The 21,725-nt window shown below is 39.0% G+C and overlaps 1 protein-coding gene across 4 annotated transcripts in view; it reads left to right on the top strand.

Annotated features, from left to right (window-relative positions):
- The first annotated feature begins 685 nt into the window (after positions 1 to 685).
- Positions 686 to 21,725, top strand: part of Lhfpl1 (LHFPL tetraspan subfamily member 1) — a 44,034-nt gene continuing 22,994 nt past the window's right edge. For 2 of the 4 annotated variants that reach the window (XM_013122306.3, XM_040744523.1), the window contains exons 1-3: positions 847 to 986; positions 7,660 to 8,289; positions 20,215 to 20,313. In XM_013122306.3, coding sequence (XP_012977760.1) covers positions 7,908 to 8,289; positions 20,215 to 20,313 — 481 coding nt within the window. In that variant the 5' untranslated portion in view covers positions 847 to 986; positions 7,660 to 7,907. The other 2 variants (XM_040744521.1, XM_040744522.1) reach the window with 2 other exon arrangements.

The following is a 21,725-nucleotide window of genomic DNA, read 5'->3' as shown; positions in this document are numbered from 1 at the left end:
TTTTTTTAATTTTAATTCTATGCATTATTATTCCTGTTTGTGTGAATGCTATATGAATATGAATGCATGCACATGTGTGTCACAGCATGCATGTGGAGTTGTGAAGATAACTTTCGAGTGTCCGTGCTCTCATTCTACAGCAGGTTCTGAGGATCAAACACAGGTCTTCGGGTTTGTGCAGCAAGCATTTTTATACATATACTCATCTCTCCAGTCCTCAGGTTTTTCTTAGAGGTTACCTCACATCTTGGAAGTCAAAGATTTCTCTATTGGAGTGTTGTTTTTCCCAAAACAATAGACATAGGGTTAAAGGAAACTTTTGCTTAATGGTGAATGTGTTCTCTCAATTTCTTTCAACTATCCAATCCCCGTGGTAGAGATTATTTGGAGCTTTAGAGAAAAGGTTAGGGGAGCACCAGTTCCTCACCTGGCATTCAGGAAATGAGCCACAGAAATGCAGTTTAAGAGTGGGTGTAGACACATGCACATGCGTGCGCGCGCGTGCACACACACACACACACACACACACGAGGAGAGAGAGAGAGAGAGGGAGAGAGAGGGAAAGAGAGAGAGAGAGAGAGAGAGAGAGAGAGAGAGAGAGAGAGAGAGAGAGAGAGAGAGAGAGAGAGAGAGAGAGAGAGAGAGAGAGAGAGAGAGAGAGAGAGGAAGGAGCTGACTTGGCAGCCAGGAGGTAGGAGGTGACAGAGTGAGAGCTCAGTGCCCTGCTGAGCTGGTTTCTGCTTCAAGTGCCTGCATGTCAGAGGCTGAGTTTGAAGCCTCCAGCGTAGTTGGAGTTAATTCCCATTACACTGGACTCCACCCCTCTCCCCCAAAGGTAAAGCTAGGTTTTCAGGCATTACTGCAAAGAGCAACTGGGATTCCCATCTCTGTCTGACAAGCTGTGAGGAGAAGTGTTTTTTTTTTCTTTCTTCTCCAGTGTGAACCAGAAGAAAGGGAACAAGCCAAGCAGCCTTCCTGGTTAGAAGGTAAATATGCATCTTGGCCAAATGCAACTGAAGCAGCTGGACAAAAAAAAATCCCTGCTCTGCTCTCCCCTTGCTTAACCCTTCTTTGCTGCTTCCTTTCTCGGGCTTCCTGTCCTTTCATGTCAAAGCTCAGAGAAGCTGTTTTTCTTCCCAAGGGCATCCTGGTGTATTTTTACTTCCTCATAGTTGGTTGTTTGCACAGTCTAGGAGGGATCAGTCCTGGATTCCTATTTCTTATAGACAAGGTTTGAAGGCCTAAGGGTTAAGAGTTAGCTGCTTTCCCCCAAAGGAGTTGGTAACCTGAGGAGAGGAAAACCAGACTTTCTCTGGGAGTAGAGGGAGGGTTTTTGTTCTGACTTGTCTATCCAAGTAAAAATGGATCTGATTTCCCAGTGTGGTAGGTTAATGTCTTAGCCTTGCCTAAATTGAAATTACAGGATTGAAACAATAATCAGGTTAAACTGAAATGCAGATGTTGAGACCAGTAGGGCTGGAGTTACATCGTGGCATTTATTCAGAAACTGTTTATGAGTTCCTACTATGTGAGCATTTACAAGGAAGCTGAAAGAAACTTTAATCTATGCTAACAAAGAGAACTTAGCCAAGTAGTTTCATTTTATAGTGGGAAAGAAAAAGTTAAGAAGTCCAGGAGCAACAACTGTTAGAGAGGTTTCAAAGAGGGGCAGGGGGGAGGACTGCGGGTGACTAGAGGGTAGAGGAGATTTATATCTTAGTTACATCAACTTAACTCTATTATGAGACAATGCTGTCTTCTTTGGTAGAACAAAGTATGATTGATACTGACCCTGGTGTCAGCTACAGCATGTATGGTATGCTTCAATTGAACTCTGTGCCACCATTTCCAGTATAGATGAACTCTGTGCCACCATTTCCAGTATAGATGAAAAAGCAACTCAGAGATTTGAGGTGATTTCCCCCATATTCACATCAACTTTCAGGGGCAGGTCTCAGGTGTCTGCATCAAATTTGACTCCAAAATCTCACTAATTTCCACTAAAAGTGTATTCCTCAGTCATGAGTTAACATCAGAATGAACTGATGATTTTTAAAAACGCAAATTCTCATTAACTCAAATTCAGTGAATCTTGAGAGAGAGACAGAGACAGAGACAGACAGAGTTAGTTCACAATTTCTACCTTGGCAGAGCATCTAGAGTGATTCTGATGCAGGGGAATTAGAGACTGCTAATATCAGAGACGTTTTCTTGATGGTCCATGCTGCATCCCAGCTATTCTGAACTGATTGGAAAGTCTGCCTTCTTTTCAGCTGTGGTGGCAGGCATTTTATTCTAGCAGACGACATGGAATAAAAGTTTATTGTGCAGCAATATCAGGTTTCAGTTATGAACATAAAGGGAGTGGAGAATGCATGCTTTGCTAGTTATTCCCTTGTGGATAAGGTTTATCCTTCTTTTGAAAGAGCAGATGAGGGGCAGTTTTGAACTAGATGATAGTGTGTGGAAGATTCCCTATATAACCAATTGGTTAGTGAAGATGGGGTCAGTAACCCACCTGTCCAGTTAGATTCCTTGCTGGTTTGTAAAACATAAGACAGATGGGTATTCAGGAAGTAGCATTTCAGGGTCAGGAGAAGCTCATATGAAATTTGGGAAGATCATCCCAGTATTTACATTTTCAACCTCAAACTATTTTTTAATTTTATTTAAATTAGAAACAATCTCATTTTACATATCAATCTCAGTTTCCTCTCCTTCCCATCGTCCCATACCCCCCAACCTTCCCATTCCATGCCCCATCCACTCCCCAAGGAAGGAGAGGCCTTCCATGGGGGATCATCAAAGTCTGTCACATCATTTGGAGCAGGGCCTAGGCCCTCCCCAGTGTATCTAGGATAAGAGAGTATCCCTCCATGGGGAATGGGCTCCCAAAGTCCATTTGTGCATTAGGGATAAATACTAGTTCCACTGCCAGAGACCCCATAGATTTCCCAGGCCTCCTAACTGACACCCATGTTCAGGGGGCCTGGTTCTATCGTATGCTGGTTCCCCAGCTGTCATACTGGGGTCCTCAAACTTCTATGTGCTCAGGCCAGCTGTTTCTGTGGGTTTCCCCAGCATGGTCCTGATACCTTTTCAACCGCAAACTCTTGAGAAGTGGGGTTTTTCTGGTATGTGTGTGTGTGTGAACTCTCCCCACATCTACATGACTAATTCTATTATTTAGAGGTGACCCTGTAGGTTTTTTTATTAAGTTGATTGAGTATGCTGCAAAGGTTCAGAGGTCATTACTATATCAGAACAACTACCTCCAATAAATGGTTCACTGTATCTACTCCCTCTATTGCTTCCTGGATTTAGCCTTGGATTTTCTCATAAAGATCAGTACCTAAAGATGATGATATGCAAGCAAATAAACAAAGTTACCCAACACAGCCGGTTTTGCAACTCTTTCTATATCAGACAAAAAGAGAGATAATGGGTGTGGTGGGAGGACTAGAAGGAGTTTCAGCAATCTTGAAAACTGAGGTCAAAAATAGTGAGGTTTTCTTAGAGTCACAAAGGTACTAGTAGAAAATGAATCCCATGCAGTGACATCATCTTGAGTGGGAGTCAAGCACAGAAGACCTTTAGTAGTTGTTAATGTGGAGAAGAACCTTCTAAGAATGTAGGTGGCAGAAAAGGTAGTTGGGAAAAGATTGAAAGATTGAGACATGGTAGAGGGTTTTTTTTTGAGGTTACGTTTAAACAGGAAAGTGGTTGAAGGGGTAGACTGACTATATAGTCAGCCTGATACAAGAGAACTTTACCTATGAGACACATATGTTTGCACATCTTGATCATTTTCTAGGAATGTGTCAATACTGAAGAAGATTTACATGTAGCCCAATTGGCAGGTAGGCAATACACTCTGTTTAGGAGCTGAGGAGAAAGACTTTTTCATATTCCTTTACTCACACTAATTGCAATAAACCTACTTCTCATATAATCATGCTTGCAGCCATTAATTTTGCCTTAGCACCTGCATCTCAGAGTCTCTTTTGTGTGAATACTGCTGCCCTTGGGAACTGTTTTATTTATTTTTAACTCAGAATTTATACAATGTGCTCCAGTGTGAAGAGAAAGATTTGAGTGCTTTTCTGTCAGGACTGGAGAAGAGATGAGATAGAGGTGAAGATGTCGCCTTACCTTTCCCACTATGCAAAATATAAGCACAAACTGTTTCTTATTTAATTGACATCAAGTGATCACATCAGAATAGATACATGTGATAGCAAAAACTAAGAAAAATATATGGCAACAGTTTCTATAGAGAGAAGGAAAGTACTCATTTGAGGGATGGAAAATATACTAATAAAATAACACATCATACCAAAGTGAATGCTCTACCTATCAATGCTGGGCCAATGGAAGCACTGTGGTGATGTCTGGATTTCTAAAATGTGACATGTCTCTATGGCTAGATGTTTGGGGCAAGGAAACAGAGGTATTGCACATACGAAGTGTATGAAGCATTAGGATACAGTGAAGGATGCCATTGTTTGCGATATTTATTGGAGTGAGAATAAAATGACTTAAGCAGCTTCTGGGAATGAACTTGGATTGCTTTAGAAGGCTGTCATAAAGGGGATTACTCTGTTACAGGCGATGTAACTGAAAACCAGTTGCAAAACTGTGCTTTCCTGCTCGTCAACTGGGAACACGCAGCAATGTGGGTACACACACTCCACATGCACTTCTGACTCTGTTCAGCTATGGGAGAGCTAGGCCTGCTTTTATTATGTGCTCCAGAAATAATAAGCAACCCAGAAACTGATCTGGTAAGGACAAGAGTCCATGATTCAGAGAGGTATGAGGCAAAATTTCATCTTTCCAATGTTGAATTTCTCAGTCACTTTTAACTTCATATCATTTGAGTCATGGAGAAAATCCATTAGTGGCAGTAATTCTCAACCCGCTGCCCATTGATGATGCTCTAGTTCTAAATATGGTGACCATCTTATCTGAGGTGGTTTTGTACTTTTCTGAATTTATCACGGATAACGAAATCCCACATTCCAGAAAACCCTTTAGTCCCAGGCAGCTTTTTTGCTTACTCAAGTCTTAATGGAAATAAAGAAATCCAGTTTTTCCAAAGTTTAAAGTACTTAATTTAAATTCTACAAGACAATGAGTTTTCTTTAGCTAAATACATTCATATTAAAATGTAAGGTTCTGACTTCCTACACCTTGACTTCACAATTCCACTTTTGAAATGAAATCATGGTGGCAATGTTTGGTAGTATTACATGTCATTTAATAGTATTACTTTTCACAGATTAGGTTAATGTTACCTTAGAATCTTCCCACCCTATCTATTTGTATATATCTGAAATAGTGTCCGTCTGTGTAGCCCAGGATGGCCTTAAACTTTCAACTCCCCTGCCTTACCCTCTCTAGTACTTGTGAGTTTAGGTGTGGGTTACTATGCTGGGTTTCTCCTCTACCACAGTCTGACTATTACTCACCGATGCTACTGTCTTTCTCTGCCTTATGTTCTCTAACATTCTTACCAGTTGTCATACTGGAATTTTTGTCATTAAGGTGATGATGTCAATGGGAGACATTCGTTCAGACTACAAGTGCTGGGGTTGAAGGAGCCAATGCTCTTGTTATATACTGTCTTAAGAAATGGACATTCCTCTTAGCTTCTCTGTCTTGCCTTGTAATTCTTACCCTATTCTGAAGTACTTTTGTGAATATGAAACCATGGAGGCATTTACGTGTAATAATATAGGATGATGCTACAATTCTATTGGGGTAACACTGTGCAAGAAGAGAAGGTTGTAGGTAGGAGAGTAAGAAATGATAACCGTTATTGAATCACTGTGTATCCTTGTGAAAATCATTTGGTTTTCTGGCTTTCAGTTTGTTTATTTCTAATTGGATGGCTATTACTTACAAACATGAAATAATGGGTCCAGAAAAGGTATTGATGATAATTTCAGTAGCTGTTTACTAGCTTTCTCTTTCTCCCCATCTGGTCTAGGAAAGAAGTCCACCATGGAGCACTGATGATTCTTCTCATATTCTTACAATCTCCAGCACAATAAGTAGAAGCATTACCTCATTGTGGTAAAGGATACCTGCCTTCTAAAAGCAATTACTCAAACCAGTTCCACTCCTTTCCCTGTTGGCCTTCAATCCCTCACCACATCTTTCTTTCATTTTCCCAAATCTCAGGCAGAAAGCCTCATTCTCAGGGGACCAGATCATGGTACTTCTTTTTCAAACCTTAACATTACAAAGTAAGCACCTGCAATTTATGGTCTGGGCTTCCTTCCTGCACAAAACACATATGTATCAGCAAAGGAGTGAAAAGAGAGCATAATACTTGGAAACAAATAACTGGACCCTAGTTTATCCTATCTTTTTCCTCTTGGATAAAGAACTTCCTCCACATGGTCACATCTGTAAAATGATATGGGGAGGGCAAGTTAGCACTGCGTGGTCCCCAAACTCTGGACTAGTAATCTGCAGATCAAGTTTCTGGTTCCAGTGAGTCTGGTTAGTAACTGTGGTGACTGGAAAAAAATCACTTCCTGCTTCCTGAGCCAAACTCACCCATATGTAAAGCAAGAAGACTGAATTGAGTGATTCATTAAATCTCTGCCAGTCTGGGAATTGGATGATTTTTTAAAAAAAAGAAGTTCATTAAGCAAACATGTATTGCAATGCCTACCCTGTGCCAAGCACTCCGTGATGATGCTTTTGAAATCACATACAGATAGATCCTGACACCCCAAATATAAGTAATGCTTGCTACTGTTGGTCTCCCAAATGGGCATTATGGTGGCTTCATTCAGATAGTCCCTACATTTCCAGTGCTTTGCACCCCCCTTTCCAATATCACTACTTTAAATTCTAAGCAGTAGTAGTGAATCCGTGAGAAGTTTCTCAAACATTCCACCATCTGCCTGTTAGAGACATTTACAAGGTTTTAAGCTACAGTGTGGTCTCTAGCTGCATTAGTAGAGGAACTAGCCAGAAAGCAATGGCAGGTTAATGGATTGGAAAGGAAGTGGTGGATTTTTGACAGAGGAATCTGGGAAAGTCATTTGTGAGCCGGGCTGTGTCTACTAGCACTGGAAAGCCAGTATCCTGAATCTGAGATTACTTGTTCCAAAGGGGATTTTGAAAGGCCCTTGCACCTAGATATATGTTCCTTCCCCAGAGGAAGGCTGGTTCTGATATGTTTCTGGGACATGAGAAGCTTTCTAAACTGTACCCAGAAAAGGATGTAGATGCTTTTCTTGGTAGTTAGTCTAGGTATAAGTGCTGCTGGTTGGTAAGTTGTCTCTCAGTTCTTGTGTGGGAAGTGATCCAGTAATAGATATACAGTACAAAACTAGGCAACTTTTATCTTACCAGTTTCATTTTGATATTTCTGAGAAAAGCACACACACACACTGCTGGACACACTAAATCAAAATGAGACATTGTACACTCCCCTTTTATTTCTAAAATAGGGGCAAATCTGTAACTTGGATTTGTCTTTATTTTTCTGAAGAACTGTGTCACAAAGTCATTTAACTGAAATCCCCAGTCGCATGATTGGTTCCATATTGTGTGTCAAGGCTAATAAGTGGTCTGATGAGGCTCCATTTGGATTGCCATGGCAGTCACTAATTCAGTTCTGTGACTCTTCCACTGCAGCCTAGCGACTACAGAACCCTGAACTAGGCAGAAGGAAAAGGATGATGGAAAGCAATATCACACAAAGATCCAAATGACATTTGAGAGAATGATGTCCTCCAGAAGCAAGAGCCACATGGTACGCCTATGAGTCCCAGGACCTGCCAACCCGACGACGAAAACAGGCCAGTGAAGCCTACATTGTAACTTGTCACATTTGCTGCCGTGAGCAATCTTCTCTTCCCATCCTTTCAGAGAATCCTGAGACCATGAGGAGCAGCCTTACACTGGTAGGCACCTTCTGGGCCTTCCTGTCCCTAATTACTGCTGTGGCCAGTTCTACCAGCTATTTCCTTCCTTATTGGCTGTTTGGATCACAGCTTGGAAAGCCAGTATCATTCAGCACATTCAGGAGATGCAATTATCCTGTGCGGGGAGATGGGCACAATCTGATCATGGTGGAAGAATGTGGGCGCTATGCCAGCTTCACAGCCATACCAAGCCTGGCATGGCAAATGTGCACAGTTGTGACAGGTGCTGGCTGTGCGCTGCTGCTCCTGGTGGCATTAGCTGCGGTCCTAGGATGCTGTATGGAAGAACTCATCTCTAGAATGATGGGGCGTTGCATGGGAGCTGCACAGTTTGTAGGAGGTAAGATTGTCTCAGGGATTGAGTAGGTTGTGGTGTTTTGGGGTGCCAGAAGTAGGGAATATGGCAGTATGGTAAAATACACTCTCATCTCTTCTACTCTGAATCTAAAGCTGTGAATGAGTCATTGAGAATTCACAGCAAAATAAGATACTAGACAGAGTTGATATCAATAGTGTTGTCTCCTTTTTGTCACTTACAGGGTATCTACATAGTAATTTGTCTAAAATATATGTCAGAGTAGAAGACAAAAGAACAGTGATCAATAGAAGTAGGGTGCTTGAGATTGATCAATAGGCACCAAAATACAGTTGCATAGGAAGAATACATTATGTTTCTGCAGCTCAGTATGAAGACTGTAGTCAACAGTGCTTCATTATTTATCTTCTAAATCTATAAACTAGAATGGTAAGTGCCTTAGTTCTTCTAGTTATGTATCAATCAACAATAAAACAATGCCAAGCAAAAATATATTTCATTAAATAGTTGACAGTTACACAGTTAGAGTGTATGCAATAGAACACCTCTAAATGTAGCAAAAAATTTAAAAGACTCATATCCAGTCTGCTTTACAAAACCATCACAATAGTCCAATATAATATTACTGATCATGAACTTTTCTCTTTGGTAGTTATCTCAGAAGACAATAAGCAGATAAGCATACACACAAGTACTAAATATCCTAACCAAAGAAATAGACCTCTAATAGTAATAAAATGCTGTTTATTTTCTAGACAGACTACACATGAATGCCTTTTGGTCTATACCCAAAACTAGCCTCATCTGATAGCCATTAAATAAATTTACCCAGATTTCTTATGGCTCTGACCTACTCTATTTTGTTCTTTGCCTTATTCAGCCTCCCCTTATTTTAGTGCAGTCATCCTGGGATACAGGTAGCTAGAGGGTGGTCTAAAAAGAGCAAAATGCAAAGCTGAATATAATATTTCAAGAAGATGATTGGATTAGCTTAATTTGAATCAAGAATAAAAAATAAATTTAGATAGGTAAAGGTATGTGAATATTTGTACTATTTTGTATGTTCCATGGGGCCATTAGAAGAACTACTGGTAGAACCTAATGTTGAAGTTTGTTCCTGCATGTTTTGGAGTCTTCATCTACTTCATTGACATAATCAATTCTAGTAGTATCACAGTGTAGTAAGAAAGGTCAGAATGCTTGGATTCCAGTTGTTTAATGACATGGACCTGTGCCTGCCTGTGCAAATGAGATGAATTTTTCTGTGTTTCACTTTATTGAATATATTCACTAGAAATATGATTCATATCTGCATTTCATTCTTCTCTCCAATGACTGACTGCATTTAGGTGGTCTTGGAGTAAGATGGTAGTGAACTTATTATTCTCAATGGAGTAATGATAGGAGAGAATTGGTTCTATATATTTTTTCCCACAAAGAGTATTTAGTTACGTCTGGAGAAACTTTGGTTATTAAAATTCAGGGAAAAACTGCCACTGAGAAGCAATTGGCTTTCTAGTTCCTTCTTTACTCAGATTCACTCTGAATCTTTCACATATGTGCTATGTTCTATTTGCTCGTGTGTCTTAATTTTTCTCCTTTTTTGCAGCCAAAAAGTTTTCTGAAGACATGAAAAGTAGAATTTGATTCCTTTTGAATGTCATGGAACCAAACACATTGGTAACATTGTGAGAAACCAATTACTTGATTTCTCTTGGAGAGTTCCATGAGTATCACAAATCAGTCTTCAGCTCATTTTTACTTATATTTGTGGGAATTCTAAAGTTAACCCAACATTTCCTTGAACATATTTCCTCAGCAAGTGAAAGTTGACTGATCAGAGAGAAAGAGGGGGTGATTGCTTTCTGCTGGGATAATGTGAACATGTGCGATTTGGGTTAGTTTCCATCTTTTCCTTCTTTTCAAGACTTTTTGTTTATTTGTTTTTGTTTTTAGAAACAGAGTTTTCTGGGTATCCCTGCCTGTCCTGGAATTAGTTCTGTAGACTCACATGCTTCTGATTCTCAGTTGCTGGGATTACAGGTGTGAGCCACCACTGCCTGGCTCTATTCCAGACATTAATTTACATCTATTATGTTCTGATCAACCATCTTTCTGTCAGAAGAGTGACAACTTAGTTTTGCTTGCATCTGTAAGAGCATCCAGCGGAAAGTTAGGGGGCTTGTAAGTGGCAGAAACTGGAAGGAAATTAGCATCAGCTTCTATAAAACTGCATTATTAGCTCCTTCTCCTTCAAGCTTACTTCTTCTCTAGAGCCCAGCTGAGACTTTTGCAACATTCAAGATTTTCTGTATATTGTATCTTCATTGGTCTCATCTACAAGATTTAGAGATTTGAAGAAAATTTTTGAGGCAAGATGTGGAATGATAATGGGGATTTTGATATCTTCGAGATGTCTGAAACAGAACTTTGGCTGGGTGACAGGTATCATTTGGGGAGTCAAAAGTAAATCACATTTAGGCCTCAAATGACTCTGCCACTCTGTGCTCCCTAAGACTTTTGTTCATAGGGATATAGTTACAGTGTTTACATCTCGTTTAGTATCTTTGAAGTCAAGAATAAAGTGTCATCTACAATAGTCTTAGAAAGGGTAAATGGGGCTAAATGAAATTAAAAAAAAATTCTGCACAGCTAAAAAAAATCCTGTCATTGGACCTATTAGAAAGCCTACAGAATGGGAGAAAATTCTTTGTCAGTTATACTTCAGACAAGGAGTTATTATATAGACTATACAAAGAACTAAAAAATGAAACACATACATATACACAAATAAATTATCAATCAATAAATGGTCTAATGAAATGACAAGGCAGTTCTCAAAAAAAAGAAATGCAAATGGCCAATGAATATTTTAAAGTGGTCCTTAGCCATCAGGAAATGCAAACTAAATTTGATTTGAGAATCCATCTCACCCCAGTGACAACAGCGATCATCAAGAAAGCATATGATAGTAAATACTGATGAGGATGTGGGAAAAGAACTCATATTCACAGCTAGTGGGAGTTCAGACTGCTGAGACCACTATGGAAATAAGCTTAGAATATATATATATATATATATATATATATATATATGTATGTATATATATATATATATATCATTTCTGGTCTTCATGATAGTATGAAAAGAAAATCAACTTTGATTCTTAGCAACAGATGAATTCATATTGAAAATGTGAGTATGTAACCACAAAAATTTATTCTACTGCACAGAAAAATGAAATAACAAAAATTTCAGAAAAATAGATGGAATTTACATTAAACAAGAAAGCCCAAATTCAGAAAGACAAATGCTGCATATTCTCTCATGCACAGATAATATCTTTTATCTATACACATTTGTGTCCATGAACACACATACATATATCGCATGCACATGTGTGAGTGTGGCTGTAGATCATAAAATGAGAAAGAAGACAGCAAGAAGGGAGGGAGTGGAAAAGAGGTGCTGAAAGAGGGAGGGAGGGCAACTGAATGCGTGTGACATGTAAGTGCACAGACCTTTGGAGATGGAAGTGGACAAGGCTAGGAGGGGGTGGAGAATAGTTGAAAAAGATCAGCATGCATTATAATTGAAGACATCACAATGAAACAGAATACATTGTATACTAGTTTAAGGAAAAAGGAGCAAGGATGTGATATCAGGATTATCCTCAGACAGTGGAATGATATTGCAATAGACAGTTGGACTTCTGCATTTTCCCTTTCTGAAACCAGACAGATATAGCAGTCATCCAGGCCTCTTTTGTAGAAACTGGTGACAGTTAAGGGTGTATCCCATGTGAAGGGATGGGGAAGAGTGTTTTGAAATCACCAGAGTTTCTAGGATTCATTTGGCATTTGACTACTCCTATGGCTCTTTAGAACTTCCTTCAACTGACAAAGCCCCCGTGAAAGAGAGAGGGGGGCTTTGTCAGTTGAAGGAAACCAACCATAGGCCACATTGAGAGCTCCATGGATAGTAGACAGATAAAAAATAAACAAAACAAACAAATTAGTTAATAAATAAGAAGAGAAAGAGCTGTGGGCGTTCGATTTGCTCTTCTTGTGCTGCTAGGGGAAATAGATTTTGTTGCCCTGAGCCTGACTGCTTCTCGGCAGCTCGTGCATTAACCGAAAGACATCAGGGGAGGAGCCAATTTGTTTCAGGTCTGGATTATCTCTGCCAGACCCCAAACCACTGAAGAGATGGAGGATCCATTAAGAAATCCCTCCTCCCCCTGCCTGACTCTTGTTCCCTGCTCTGGCAGCTGCCCACAGAGATGAGTGGTGGGAAGTAGGAGAGACAGGAAGAAATAAAGAGCTGCTGGTCTGACTCATACTCAGCAAGGTGACCTGATGGGGCCCTTGGGTCCCATTTGCTCCACCTGCAGCTGATCCAGCTGGCCAAGCAAGAGTCCAGAGAGTCTAGCACTGGGACCTCTGTGCCCTGTTCCAACCAGTGAAGGAAACATCTGGCCAGGAGATTATTTCAACACTGGGGATGCTGAGGTTTCCAACCAGCTGGCCCTCCATCCCCAAGGAAACAACCATTACTCACATTCCCCTGTGTATACATATGTAAGCTGTTTGTGAATTATCCTTTCTCTTCAGTGAGAACTAAACAATGAAAGAATAGGTGAGAAGTAAATATGAGGAACTTCTTGGCAGGAAAGAAAGTGTAAGATGCTGGATCAGGTTACCTGAGGTAAGCCAAGAATCTTTCTAGGACGGAAAATGTATTGGGATCACCTGGAATGCTTAAAAGACCAAAAACTCTCCAACTCTCCAGTTTATTTTTCCATTTTGATATATGCAGCAACATGTGGAAAGCTCTGAGTTTTGACAAATATCCCCAATGGTTCTGATGTAGAGCCTTTTCCAAACCTCCAAACAACCCATTGCCTTGGACATTTACTTTTTGTTAAAGGGACAGAATTTTACACGCCCAGACAGTCACGAGTACATTTCTATGTGGAAGACTACAACAATAGACGCTACTAGTTTAAAGAACGTTGGCACTGAAGTGAGATAACAGAGAACCTGATCTCAGGAATGATACTGTCTTGCTGATAGCTGCTATCTTTCAATACATATAACCAAATTAGGGCAATGAGCATTTCTATCACTTCAGACATTTTATCAGTTACTGGGGTTGTTACATTTACTGTTACCTTATTGCCACAGTATCACAAAGTGTGTCACAATCTAATCTACCTGCAACTCTATGGGGTTTGTAAATCATAGCCAAGGAGGTTTCCCTACCAGGCAAGAGTCAAGTAGCAAACTGACTTAAATTTTTCTAACTTCCAGTTTGGGCTCTTAAAGTACTTTTTACACTCCGTTTATTCTCTCTCTCTCTTTCTTTCTCTCTGTGTGGGCATGCATGCGTGTGTGTGTGTGTGTGTGTGTGTGTGTGTGTGTGTGTGTGTGTATGTGTGTACAACCTGAAGAACTCAGTTCCCTTGGTTCTCTCATTCTGCCATATGGGTCCAGGGCATTGAACTGTGGTCAGTAGACCTGGCATCAAACGCCTTTACCTGTTGAGCCTTCTCGGGTCTTCACGGATGATTTTAATTTTTCCTTGTTTCCCTTTTAGAACTAAATGCTAGCATATTGATTTTCAGAGCAGACTATGAATTATGTACATATGAAGTACCTGCACTTTTTGTTGATGCAGATTCCTGTGTGTTGAAGTGCTGACCAGGGTTCTGGTTATCCGATCTTCACATAGTCTCTCAGGCTGGTTTACTTTTAAACATATACCACAAAATGTTTCAAACATACACACAGCCCAAAATTACAATAGTACAGTGTAGCTGAAGCATTTTACATGCCCTAATCACATTCTCAGGTCTTCACTGCAAAGGTTGTGAGCAAGATTCCCGAGTGTTTAAGGCTGTCTCACTTTTGTTCACGGAATTGCATTTTTCTGTAATTACCTCTACCTGTGAATATTTACTCATTACTCAAAGGCCAGATCTAATTCAATTTCTGTATGTGAAATCTCCATTGATCTTTCAACATATCTAGCAGATATAAACTATCCTATAGAGAATATCAGGTCAAATGAATGGAGACTAACCAGAAGGAAAACAGATATACTCAGAGTACAGGCTTGTAAATTTCTCAGAGTCATATTTTTCTCAAGATTTTTGTGAGAGAAATACTCTGAACAAGTTAAAAACGTTTAGTATCTACCATGCTTCTGTTCAGGATAGTGCATTCATGCCTTCCTAACAATCTTGATTGGAAAGGCAGAGGACTTGGTGGCAGTGGTCTGGAGTTAGCTAAATGGCTGCTCACTTATGGATGGGAATGAAGGATGATGCAGGTTTGTAATAACCAGTGAGAAGGCTCATACTGTCCATAAATAAACACTAGGCACAAACCCACTGGGGATATGTGCTGGAGGGAGGGTTATACAGTTGTTTGGCTATGGGAAATAATCATTCTGGGTGACTGAGGGTCTGGGGCAGAAGTAAGTTAGTTAAAGGGAGTATTTCATGTGTTAGATTATTTACCTCCTGAGACGGTTTGCTTTGATGTGGAGGCTGCTGCAGTGTCTGAAGCTGATCAACCCAGGCCTCTCTGTTGTTAGTGCAGGGAACTCAGACTACAGTAATATATTTGCTTTTGTGTTAGCTGCTACAATAGAAGGGGGGGTGCAATAGTAGCCCACTGGACATCTGATCTGCCCAGTAGGAGAGAGGATAATACACTCCAAAAGGTGTCCTTTGCTTTCTTAGTGGCGTGTGAAATTAAGTTGAAATACATTTTCTTCCTCTTTCCTCTTTGCTCCTCCTTGCTCCTCCTCCTCCTCCTCCTCCTCCTCCTCCTCCTCCTCCTCCTCCTCCTCCTCCTTCTCCCCTTCTCCTCCTGCTACATCTTTTGTATAGGTTATCATCACATAGTCCTTACTGGCCTAGAACTTGCTATATAGAACATGCTGGCCTTGAATTCATAAAGATCCATCTGCTTTTGCCTACTGAGTACTGGGATTAAAGGTGTGCACACCATCATACCCAGTAGGGGCAGATGTCTTATGGTTAGAAAGGCACCAAAAGTATTAGTTAGCAAGAACATACTGTGGTAGTGCAAAGCAGAGCTACAACTAATATGTGGCAGGGCTAGGATTTTAAACTATTTTTTCCATGCCATCAAATCACCTGCTTTTGCAATTATGGTTATGTTTCTTAATATTGCCACCAAAAGCAGGTACATCTACATCACAGAGAATTTTAAGAATGCATATTCCTGAACTGCATTTAAACACCTGGTGATAAAACTCAAGAATCCACATATTTCTACTAATAACATCAAAGTTACTTTACATGAAATAGCACAAAAAAGAATGGATTTCACTATGATGATTTTTGTATACTTCCCTACCTTGTCTCTCCTCTCTATCTTTAGACCCTTTTCTTTCCCCACATAGATGCCACTTCCATTTTGTCCCATGTATATATTTAAAAACTTACGTACCTAAATTTTAACGTGAAGAAAAAATGCATTTGTCTTTGTATCTAGTTTATTTATCCTAATGATCTCCACTTCCATTTTTCATCTAAGTCTCATGATTTTGTTTTTCTTCATGACTGAATAAAATCCCATTGTGTGTATATGTGCTATGTTTTCTTTACCCATTCAATTGATAAACATTTAAACTGGTTTCATATTTTAGCTGCTCTGACTAGTGCAGCAACTGACCATGTGTGTGCAGGTGTCTCTGTGGTATGCTGATTTAGAGTCCATCTTGTATATATCCAAGTGCACATTTTTATTTATTTTAAATTTTTCTTCTAAATTATTATCTTAAAATTTACATATACCTTGGTCATGTTCCTTCCTCTTTCCCAATTCCTCTTAGCTCATCCCCAACTCCTTACCCACTTAACTTCTTGTTCTTTCTCTCTCTCAAATAAACCTCTAAAACCAAAAACAGGCAAATCAAATCAAAACAAAACAAAAAGACAGTAAAAAAAAATCAAATAGGGTGGGAGGGTGGGGGGAAGGGGAGTGCGGGAGGAGGGGAGGGAGAGGGAACTGGGATTGACATGTAAAACAAGCTATTTAAAATTAAAATAAAAAATGATAAAAAATAACATTGAAAAAATATCAAATATATATATTTAATCAGTTGCCACTGTCTTGGAAAGTTCAGATTCCAGCACTGGCAAATGACTTCCCTGTTGTTAGTTACAATCCCAAATAGAGAAGGAGAACTGTTCCGGATAAATCTAATTGAAGGATTACCCTGTGATTTTCTTTTTTCTTTTTATTGTGTATCTCCAGGATAAAATTTTCCAGCTATGATAAAATGTGTTGAGACTAAGTGTCAGTCCCAAATCAAATATGCGCATGAAATGTGTCTATACTCTAGTATACTTACCATCTACAGGAGAGTATGAGTGATGGGCCTTGGGGAAGTAGTCCAAGTAGAGTGTGGTTGTATGTGTGTTGGGACAGGATCTGTGCCTTATAGAGACCCCTGGTCTGTCATTAGTTACCTCTGCAAAATTGCAAGATAGGGACTTCAATTTGGCAACTTTTGAATGGAATACTATTCAACCTTTGGCTTTTCAAATGTTTGTTATGAAGACAAAGTAAGGAAGTGATTGACAGAGGAAGATGGTCAGAAATTGGGATAGGAACCATGAGGAAAGTCAGTTGTTTAATAATAACAAATCTTAGTTGAGTACTTTTAGTATCTGTCACTTGATATTTATTAATCTCGTTGTCTATTGAAATGTCTGCATAGGATATAATACTGTTATTATTTCCATTTTAAAATGGAGGGAACCAAGGCAGAGAGAGACCTCAAGTAGCTTGTCTGAGATCAGGTGAACTTTGAACTGAGGTCTAGGCAGATTCCACAACTTGTTCTCTTAAGGTGTCAGGTTTTCCTGTCTGTCCAGATCTCATGCTTGTAAAATTCCTAAGGCAGGGTACAGCTTGTCTTCTCAAAAGTCATTTTTAAAAAGTGAACTCTAGAATAGTAGAGCCTGTAATGGTTGGTGATTTTTTTAAATGACCTGCTGCATAATCTCGGGAATGCAGACATAATATCTAAAGGGCCTTTTCTTAACCACTGAGGCATATCTCCAGCCTAAAGGTATTTTTCTATGCAGAAGACTATGACAGGAGGAGTTGGAGGGGAGAGAGCAAGGAGGGAAATTATGTCATATAGTACTTATATGTGAAACTCTCAAAATAAAAATACAAAATAAATTTAAAAATAAGCATAATGTCTTAGAATAGAAAAGATGCTATTGGCTATACCAGATATCCACATTATCTCCCAACCCAGCTGAGGAAATTCCTTCCAAAGGCTCCCCTTAGAGAGCATGGGAAAACTCAGTTTGTCTTTCTTTTCTGTTTGCCTTCCTTCCTTCCTTCCTTCCCTCCCTTCCTCCTTCCCTTCTTCCTTTTGTCTGTTTTCTTTGACATAGGATCTTACATTGTAGCTAAGGCTGGCCTGGAACTTCTATGTAGCCCAAGCTACATAGTCATGATGATCTTCCTGTCTCAGACTCCAAATTGCTAGAATTAGCAAGAGCCACCACACCCAACTTCTTTGTTTAGTAACTATTCCTATGGCAACAAGAAAGGACTCAGTTTTCCTTTTAACTCTGGTCTCTACCCATTGTGGGTACTCTGAACTGTCTCATATTACAGCATTTCAGTTTAATTAGGGTGAAAAGAAAAGGTATTGTTCTATTGCCACTGGATAAATTCCAAAGTCGAGAAAGGTCTCTGAGTAGCCAAGTTTCATTTCCTGGAAGACTATGAGACAGGTAAGAATTCTTTCTGATTTTAAGTTTTCCATTAAAGGGGGATTCAATTCTTAATTGGGCCTTTCTTAACTTTCTATACTTAGTACTGTCTGTCAGGAAAGTTCCTCTTTCTGTATTTAAATCCTTTCTACTATATGTTAAGATCCTTCATTTCCCCTGTAGCCTCACTGAGGACAGAGAAAAGCTGATTGCCATATGCCAGACAAACTCATTTGTTCAATTTGAGACCTTCTTCAGGCAAAGTAGGCTTCTTGAACTTCTTAGAGTATCTATGAGTAAAGAAGGAAAAGTGACAATGAGGCCAGAAGTTCATGGCATAGCCTTCCTTTCACTGTTTGGCTGACACCAGGAATCTGGAACTTGCCCGTTGGCCATGCAATCACCAATGCTCACACATCTGCTCCTGTGTTCTACATGTCTCCTGCTTCCTGTCAGCACATTTGTTACAGGTGTCCTTTCCTTGTCCCTTAGGTGTGGCCATTTTGGTTGAAAATAGTACAGATTCACTGAGCCTTCTCAGTGGGAAAGGAGAATATACGTAACATTAGGAAATTGGGAACAGATACCTATCAAAAGGAACCAGATTCTGCCTTCTATGTTTTCAGTTTTATCAACAGTAAGGGATTTGTCTCTGATATGTCTGGTTTAGGTCACTATTCTCCATAATCATTTGCTCTACCAGTTGCTTTGCTTAACACCCTCAGATTTCAGTCAAGGAGACTGATTCTACCTCCTGGTCTTATTTTTTCCAATGTCTGTGCTATCTGTGAATTATATCAGCAATTCTATCATTTTTTCTTGACTGTTTATCCTGTTTTTTTATTTCAGTACATGATCTCCATAAGCTGTCAGCCTAGTCCCTGCCAAGTAACCCAGCCTGAAACATAATTCTCCTACATTAGGTTCCAAAAGTACCTAGACTACCATTATGCACCAGTATTTGTTAATTAAACGTTTCAGAATTCAAAATCTAGTGATGCTTATTTCTGGAGGTCTGGCTACAGTGGCACCCATTACTAGATAACCAATTAATTTGATTTCACTTGGTGTCAAGTACCAATGTTTGTTCTAAATTCCTGCAACTAAAGGTCTGGTAGGGTTGTGGATTATAAAATGTGAATCTGATGCTCCTAGGACATTGTGATGGCAAGTAAACCCAGACTTACAACTGTGCTTTGTAGAGTAAGGATTTTATTAAAGTTCTACCGCATTTCCCTATAATGACCAAAAGGCCTATGCCAATGGGAGGGAGATAAGTGAATGTGGTATTATTAATTCCTTTTCTTGTTTCTGTGAATAAATAACTTACGGAACCTTAAGCAAGTTTATTTTGGCTCACAATAAGAAGCTAGAAGAGGTTGTTGGAGTGTGAAGTCACATTGTATCTGTAGTCAGGAAGCAGAGGGAGATGAACTTGACTGCTCATACTTTCTCCTCTTTGTTCAGTCTAGCATGCCAACACAGAGAATAACTGGTATGATCTGCATTCAGGGTACTTATGCCCATCTCAATTAAACCTCCTGAGAAAGGGTCGTACAGACATGCCTTGAGGTGTGTCTTTTAGGTAATTTTAAAATCCACCAAGTTGACTGTCAAAGTTAGTTTTTATAGGGGCATAGAAACCAAAGAAGGCTTGGGTTTTGGTTGAAATAATATTTTGAAGAAGAAGGAGTATAGTACCTTGTTTATTACATGAAGCATCCTCTACATGGATACAGTTTGTAGCTATACTCTATAGTTTCATAGAGAGGTTGATACCAGAATAGGCCTCATAATAAGAACTTGTATGAATAAGAAAGAAAAAGTGGCTGTTAAGAGTAAATTAATCTATCTTAATTAATTTCCTATATCATTCTGCCTTTATGAGTTGTCCACTTCTCCATCTATCTCCATATCTATCTATATGTCTGTCTGTCTATCTATCTATCTATCTATCTATCTATCTATCTATCTATCTATCACACTCCATGCCACCTATGGAATGACACAGTAATCTGGCTGAATTGACAATATAAGAGAAATGCAGCAATTTAGAGGTAAGTGTCAGACTTGAATGGGGGAGGAAGAATTTAATGTGAAGCAGTCCAGAGTAGATGTTAGGACAACAGAAAACTGCTCTATTTTTCTACCTGTGTGTGTGCTTTTCTTTCCAGGGTTGCTGATAAGCTCAGGCTGTGCATTATATCCTTTAGGATGGAACAGCCCGGAGGTAATGCAAACATGCGGGAATGTCTCCAATCAATTTCAGTTAGGTAAGGTGGCATGGACAGAATGGCAGTGATGGTTTATGTGAAACCTGGCTTCAAGTGTTTACCTCTTGGAGCGTCCGCTCTGACTAATGGCATTTACCCACGTCTTTCATATATTACCTTGTAGGAGGCAGTGGGTTTGTCTGTGTTCCTTTACCTTTTTAAACTTCTCGGGGTTAGCTTTTAAATTCTGTTTCTTTAATTCTTTCTATATGTAATCTATACATGTTTATCCTGGCCACTGTAGATAAACTAACTATAGAAAAATTTGAAGTATTTGGCATGCAGACAAATTTTTGGTATGTGTTATTTTCCATCATTTACCTGAGGAGGAATATGAAAGAATGAGACAGAAAGTGAGAGATTTATTCTGAGAATTCATATTATCTTCTAGTTTGTATAGTTGGAGCAGAATATAAGCAATGTTAATAAGAATAAAGATGCTTTTGAGAACTTCTTATATTTCATGCATTATATTATAGCCAGTGAGGACAGCAAAAAGGAAATAGAACATGGAGCTTTTAGTTAATAGAATCACAATTTGATTCAGGTCCACATGTTTATTGTTGCACTATTTTCAATAGAGAAGAAAGGGAATCAATGTAATATCCATCAACATAAGAATAAATAGTGAAAATGAGGTACAAAATGAATAAGCAAATAAAAATGAAATAAAAAGTAAAACAAGAAAATATGGCATGGAAACACAATGGAGTTTTTCAGTCATGAAAATACAACAAAATTTTGACATTTTCAGGAAAATGGATGAAACTGGAGATAATCAACCAAACTTACAAAGACACATATCATATATTTCTCACTTATGTAGAACCAAGATTTGAATATAGGTGTTGCGATGCCTGTGTGAAGAAAATAAAACTAAAAAGAGAATTTTCAGGGGGGGGAGGAGGAGGTCTAAAAGGAATGAAAAAAGAGCCAAAAATGATAATGGGATGTTTGTAACCTGAAAGCAGGAAACAGAAGGACTGGCAGGGAGGAGGAAGATAGGATTAGGATATTAAGTGCAAAGTATATTGATGCATATACATTAGGAAATGTCCCAACGAAGCCTATTACTTTAAATATTAAATAAAAAATAACACAAGAAAAAACACTTAAAACATAATTTTTATATATCCTGCCCTAATATCTCCCAACGTTACCAGCAGAGATAACTATTATCTATAATATAAAGGTTTTAAAGGTTATATATAATCAAAATGGTGATTATACTATAAACTTTATATTTATTATCATATTTTGTACTTCAGACAACTCTGTGAGTTTGCTTTTATATACTAGTATTATGCTGATAAAAATTGAAAAAAAACTTTTACATATCTTTTCACCAAATAAACAAAGAACTGAGTATCAGTTTTTTGTTTGTTTGTTTTTTTCAAGACAGGGTTTCTCTC

Source organism: Mesocricetus auratus, unplaced genomic scaffold (assembly GCF_017639785.1).
Source record: "Mesocricetus auratus isolate SY011 unplaced genomic scaffold, BCM_Maur_2.0 Super-Scaffold_100003, whole genome shotgun sequence".
Lineage (NCBI taxonomy): Eukaryota > Metazoa > Chordata > Mammalia > Rodentia > Cricetidae > Mesocricetus > Mesocricetus auratus.
This window is presented reverse-complemented; position numbering and strand designations above follow the sequence as displayed.